General features: G+C 38.3%; 1 protein-coding gene across 1 annotated transcript; it reads right to left on the bottom strand.

Moving 5' to 3' along the window:
* Positions 1 to 89: 89 nt before the first annotated feature.
* LOC311499881 (prospero homeobox protein 2-like) lies at positions 90 to 6,614 on the bottom strand (the record flags this gene model as incomplete). Its single annotated transcript, XM_084561016.1, has 5 exons — positions 90 to 312; positions 3,962 to 4,156; positions 4,521 to 4,622; positions 5,040 to 6,405; positions 6,610 to 6,614. 5 exons carry the CDS (start codon positions 6,612 to 6,614, stop codon positions 145 to 147), a joined length of 1,836 nt encoding a protein of 611 aa, XP_084417142.1. The 3' UTR covers positions 90 to 144.
* Between the last annotated feature and the right edge of the window lie 146 nt (positions 6,615 to 6,760).

The following is a 6,760-nucleotide window of genomic DNA, read 5'->3' as shown; positions in this document are numbered from 1 at the left end:
ACGTCTATGGAGATTAAAGATGTTCAGACATGTACTTAATTTACCAGACAATCCACCTACTTCACGACATGGTTTTTACTTTGAAATAATACGTCCACGTTGTGACAGTAAGCACTGTGGCACGTGACGCCTTCTGGTTGATTCTTACCCAGAGTGATGACTTTTGAATTCAGCTGGTACGTCACTGTCCAGTTTACAGATCACCTTGTAGATTGCTTTTTTCCAGGATGGATCACGATCCTTGCCCATTGAAATGGCAATATAAAACTCTCTCAGTGTAATCTCAGCCACTTCCAGGAATCTGTCAGGCACCTGTGAATTCACATGAGATTGAGGTGAAAAAAGATCATTAAACCTCTTTGAGTTCCTACTGTTCTTGTAGACAATGTCTGAGACAAAGAGGGACGGATTGTAGATTGGCATAATAGTTTAGACAACTACAATCTGTACAGACAGATCAAGGTAAGTAAATCTAAACGAGGCAACACGGTATTGGTTGGAATATTGGAATAATGTGGAGCTGGCAACAGAGTTCTGTTTAATTATGCACTCAAGGCAAAATTGTAAAAATGTTTACAAAATAGGTCAACAAAAGACTTTAAAGACTATGGTTTAGTCTGCATTTAAAGTACCAGTGTGTAAGATTTGGGGGCTCTATTAGCAGAACTGGAATATAGTATACATAATTTTGTTTTCATTTGTGTATCTAAAAAAGTTTTTTTTTTTTTTTTTTAAGAAAAGGCAACAGGACTTGTAGAGTTTTTGAGAAGATGTACTCATCCGAGTAGCTTCTTCAGTTCTTGGGAGAATAAAGTGGGGAAACCAAATAACCCATCCACGAACGCATGTACCAACACAGGAGAGCCAGCTCATCAGGAAACGATTCAGCAGTCCACCTACACCTGAGGGACAAAGGACACTCCTTTGAAAATAACGTCGTCCAAATCTTAGCCAGACAAGACTGATGGTTTGAAAGAGGAGTAAAGGAAGCCATCTATGTTAGACTGGAAAAGCCTTGCCTAAAGGGAGAAGGTGGACTGAGATTTAATCTGCCATCTATTCACAATACAGTTTTAACTTCTGTCCCCAAGAAGTTTCAACCACATTCACAGCCTGAGACTGGAGCCTCTGACTGACACAGGTCGTTAGAGCAGATTTAAACCTCAAACTTCCTAACAGTCCCCTAGAACTGCAGAAGCTACTCAGATGAGTGGTGAAACATCTTGTTGGTTTGTCTGTTGGTGAAATCACAATATTTTTTGGGATTAGTGAAAAAACTATTTTCCATCAGATGCCATCAGTATGATGATCAGGTGATTAGCTCTTTAGTGATGTGAATAGAAGTAGCCATTTTTCATTGTCAGCCTGGCTATGATCAACCATAAGGCTCTAATACATTCATATGTTCAAAAACAAAGAGTAAATGTATATCTAATGCCATCATGTGATATTACTACTTAATGCTTTTTCAAATATCATTTGGGAAGTAGCTACTGGCCTCTGGAGGCCACCTAGCTACTTCTATATGCTTGGTAGAACCTTTATTTGCAACCTCCAACATCACCAACAGAGGTCACTAAAATCCTATACACTGGTCCTTTAAGTCAAACAAGTAGTCGTATGAACAGAACCGTACAATTACCTTGGAATTTGAACAAATCATTCACTTTGAATGAATTATTCACTTAGCTTTTCTCACCATATTCTGGTCATAACCTTTTGTTTACACAAGTGTGCACCACAAAAAAAAAGTAAAATGTAGTGATCTATGTTTGTGCCCAAAATAAATGTTTCATACTGAAATTTCCATGTGCCAAAAATGTCTGGTTTGCTTAAAGAGTATGTCAAATATTATATGACCTTTTTCATTTAACCTCAGGATAAATTTAAAATACCAACATAATCAACACTGATGTTTATATTCCGATATTGGTCGTTTTAATGAACATTTATTGCAAAGTATTTAGTCTCTTGCAGGTCTGTTTGGACTGTATTGCCCTTTCCTCATACAGTTTTGAATGGTTTCTTTTGTAGTTTTCAGCTGTATTAATTTAAGGGTTACATAAATAAACACAAAAAAAGATTTTTTTTAGAACATGATGTCACAGTGAAGTAGACATTTGACCTTCCTGGATAAGATATTTCTTTTTCATTTTATCATTTTAGACATTGGTTGATTTTTTTTTCATAATTTGCTCATGAGTTCTTGAGTTATGGCGGAAACATATTTTCAAAGGTCAAAATGACCTTTGATGACCAAGTTCTAGTCATTTGTCCTTGAGTCCATGTGAACGCTTTGCCAAATTTGAACATATTCCCTCAAGGCATTCTTGAGTTATTTGCTATCACGAGAATGGGGCAGATGGGTAACCCGAAAACATCTTTTTACATTGCCGGGCTGGCAACAGCTGTGGCAGGAGGCATGAACACAGATTTCAGTTCATATTCTCAAATGATATCCACAATTAAATTTGTGCAGCATTTACTGATTTAAACATCTTGGTCAGAGCAGGAATGGGTTTACTAGATTCTGTATTTTTCTCTTAAAAAAAAAAAAATCATCTGCTTAACCTTAGAAAAGTCATGGTCTTTCACACCCTCTTATCTTCTCTGCCCTTTATTACTCCTGCACGGCTGCTCCTTGAAGCAGAATTGTACATTGAGAGTCTCCTGCTACTCATCAAGAAACAAAAAGCATACCTGTCTGCTAAATGGTGACATTATAACAACTTTAAGTTTAGGCCCCCTTGGTTTTGAATGTTTTGTCATCTAGATTTATTAATTGTCTTGTCCTGGTATACTTAACGAGTCAAACAAAATAATAACATTTAACTTGATTGTGTTGAAAATGCTCTAAAAAAAAAAAAGGTGCAAAGAGTAATTAAATTTTTCAAAGTGTAAAATAATTTAAGTCTGTTTCAGTGCTGTGTGTGAGACTGATCACAAAGAATTTTTTGCTCGTTCATAATGACGGCGTTTAGTCTGTAAATGACAAAATTACAAAATTAGTAAAAGTTGATTAGCCGTTCTCTATAGTTAAGATCACTTATATGATCACTTATATCACATTGATCTATATATGAACTATATATTTAGTATGTGGCAGATTGAAAAAGTGATCTTGTTAATATGGCGTATAATAATGGATCCACGTGAATAGCATTTCACTGCATTATAAATTTATAGACAAATCTAACTTCAGCTACTTTATGAATAAAGTCACTGTTAACACTGCATCTCCAGCCCTTTTGAAGAAATGATTAGATAACATTATACTAATACAGTCAGCACTTATTACTGCAAGTTACAGTAAGCTTGATGAAACCTAATCCTCAACAAATAATTTCCTCGCTCTGTTCTATTTATTGATTACAGAATGCACAAACCAAATGAAATATGTGAACTATGTCCTCTTAATGGGTGAAAATGTTTTTTCACATTTTAGCTTAAGATTAAAAAGTACAATACTACGCAAACTCTAAAAGCTTAAATGCAGTACTAAGACATGTTTTCATGTTGTAACTAAATTAAAAATAGGTGCAAAATCTAAAATGCATATAAATGATATGAAAAACCTTTTGTTACAGGTGTCGCTTAGGCAATTTACTATTCTGTGGGTGTATTATAATACATAAATATTAGGAGCAGCTAGATGAACTATATAAAGCCACTGTCCATTATTGTTTTCTTATAAAATAAAATGAAATTAAATCAAATAAAAAAAGAGCTGCAGATGCAGTGAGCATGACCAAGTAAAGAAAATTGAAAAAATAGAGTCATCCCTGTGTTGGGTGCACATGATCAAAAATGAGACAAAAAAAAATCATTAAAAGCAGCAAAGACTACAAATGCAACTACAAATAGCTGATTGACCATTCAGGAACTATGCTCAACAACAAACTATACAAAAAGGACTGTAACTCTCAGTAACACTCAGTATAGACCATCTGTTCCTCCTCACCTGGAAGTCGTTGGCTTTGTTGTAGTGCATGTTGAGAGCTCTGAAAAGTTCTGATTCTCTCCCCACAGCCAGAGCCCTCACGTTGGACTCTCCCTCCATGAGAGCGTGTCGGGCAAACTTCTCCATCTGGATGTAGTAAAACTCCCTGAAGTTGCTGAACCACTTGATGAGCTGGGAGGTAATGCAGCGCGTAAACTGAGGACAAACAGGTAAGTGAGCAATGATGCAATGTGAAGACAGTGAAAGTAATATGAAATACTGGAATTATTTTGTCTTTATGTGAGTTGATAAACATGTTTTAGTATAAAACACAGTATAAAATGTGGCACAAATAAAATTAACTGTGCTTGACCATGCTGTTGTTTTTATTTTTACATACCGATATATATGTGTGGTGATTTCTTAATTGAAATACTGACTCCCGTGTGTGAAAATAAGATTTAATGAACCCAGATATTATTATTATAGAACATTTATATTTAATTTTTGTTTTGGGTTTGAAATCTTCTAAAGTGGAGATGAATTGAGCTTGTTTTCAATACTGCATGGGTTTTTTCACCTGCACATCATGGAAGCACATCTTCAGCACCAGTGAGCTCGGGTAGCGTGTGTAGAAGAACATAAGCTTTGCTTTCTTCAGATGGTTTGTGGTCAGACCCTCCTTAAATACACCCGTGTTAAGGATAAAACACACACACACACACAGCCTTGACTAACGGAGCAGTTTTCTTTGTTAATGAGGCCACAGACATTTTCTCTCCAAGAAATCATTACAGCTCAGGACAGATGGAGGGAGTGCAATTTTCTTCAAAGTTTGGAAGATCAAAGGGAGTTCTTATTGGATTCTGGAAGGTGCCAAAGTGTTACCCTTTACAGGAAGCAAATTGACTGATTCATAGCAAATATCTGAGGTGGTGACAAGGTTTATTACACTGTTAGTTGCTATTTGAACCTCAAATAGGCAGGTAGCGTTATTACTGGTATCTAAGGGCAGCTGCAATAATCACAGAAATATCAGGCACCTCTGAGTGCTACTTAAAGCCACAGATGAACAGCATTGGGGACGTCTGAAGGATACATTCAGCATGTACAGGTTATTTTTCACCATGGCATCAGACTCTATCTTTACATGAGGCAGACACAGGGTTTCCAGAAGCACTGGATTCATCGACAGAGTGTGAGTCTGAGGGCTTCTCATGGATCTGGAGTTGACCTTTGATCTCACTTTGACCGAATTCCAATGTGTGTCAAACGTCTCAAACTTCGACTGAGTGACTTCAGAGCATCCCTCCTGCAAGCACCTGAGAGCATGACGTCGACTGGAGCCATGACTCTCCTCTGATGCATGATCTTCGTCCAGTATGCATTCATGGCTGAAGGGGGTTGTAGATTTTGGGTGATGATGAGCTCTGGGCCTGGGCTGGAGGTCAAACTTGTCGGATTGTTCCATTTCAGGTTTTTGTACAACCAGAGACAGAGCTTCTGTTTGAACATCTGGGACCTGCGCCTGTGCAGCCCCACAACAAGAAAGCCTTAATTTATTATCGCCGCACACTGACGACTGAAGAGGCATGTCGGTCTCTACATTCCCCACATCATTTGTCGCTGTGTGCAAAAGCGGCATGCTTTTGAAAATGGAGTCAACGCTCCTACTGACAGCTCTGGACAGTTCATACTTTAAAACATCTGCCATTAGCTTTAATCGTTCTGGTCTGGATTGGAAATAATTCATCAACTTCACCTTCTTCCATCCTTGATATTTTCTACTCGAGTTGCTTTCAAACTCACTGTTTGTATCAGCATATGTATTAGTTGGAGATATTTCGGGAGAATCGCTCCAGGTGGGATATTTCTCTTCCTTGTTGCACTCTGTAGTTTCAGTCTCTCCGTCCACGTAAGTAAACCTTGGTCCGAGGTGCTGATTCTGTCTCTCAAGCAGCTGTCTTCTTGCTTTGCTTTCTCTCGAGCTGTGAGGTTCATTTCTTTCCATGTGCTTCTGATCTAAAGGCAGCTCTTGAATCATTTTATCTTCCTGCATGCAGTTGGTCTCCTCGTGCTGATTTGTTGTCACGTCTGTACAGTACATACCAGGAGAGCTGGTCATGCCTTTGATGATATTTTCTACTCTGGCTCGCTTTGCTTGATGGCCACTGTTTAGGCTCCAGTCATGGTGCCCGTAAGAAGTGGGTGAAGGAGACGGCTGCCTTCTCGTGGACGGCTGTCCAGTGGTGCTCTGGTCTCTGGATATACTGAGCTCCAGCTGACTGGAACACATCAAACCTGAACCAGCGTCTCTGCTGTAATACGCACTGTCTGGTATTGTTTCCATGTTGTCACTGTCTTTGTGTAAGGTCACAGAAGTACCGGATGCATCTGAATCTGACGGCATGGGGACAGGTTGGAAAGAGGAAAGGTGCTCTGCAGTGCAAGGATACATGCCTTTGCTTCAAACACTTGGATTCATGCTTATTAGGTGAAAAAAAAAAGACACAAAGGAAAAGTACTATTATTAATTATAGATAATGAGCATAGTGAAGAAAAAGAAAAATGCATCCAAAATGTTTTGTTGTTGTTGTTGTTGCAGATTATAGAGCTTTTATACAAACGCACAATTAAAGTCAAACTAGTAATTAAACTACTAAACATACAGCATGTATCTGAAATATTATACAATGCAGACGCAGTATATAGAGCTGATAACCTACCTGTTGGGGTTAGGAGAGGACCAGAGGAGGCTGCAGGTCTGGAGGGTGAAGGCGGAGAAGACGACTCAACTGATATTTGTACTGGTCCAGATAA

The sequence above is a fragment of the Chelon labrosus genome, assembly GCF_963514085.1.
Source record: "Chelon labrosus genome assembly, chromosome: 14".
Lineage (NCBI taxonomy): Eukaryota > Metazoa > Chordata > Actinopteri > Mugiliformes > Mugilidae > Chelon > Chelon labrosus.
Note: the sequence above shows the minus strand (reverse complement) of the source record. Positions and strands in the feature narration are given on the sequence as shown.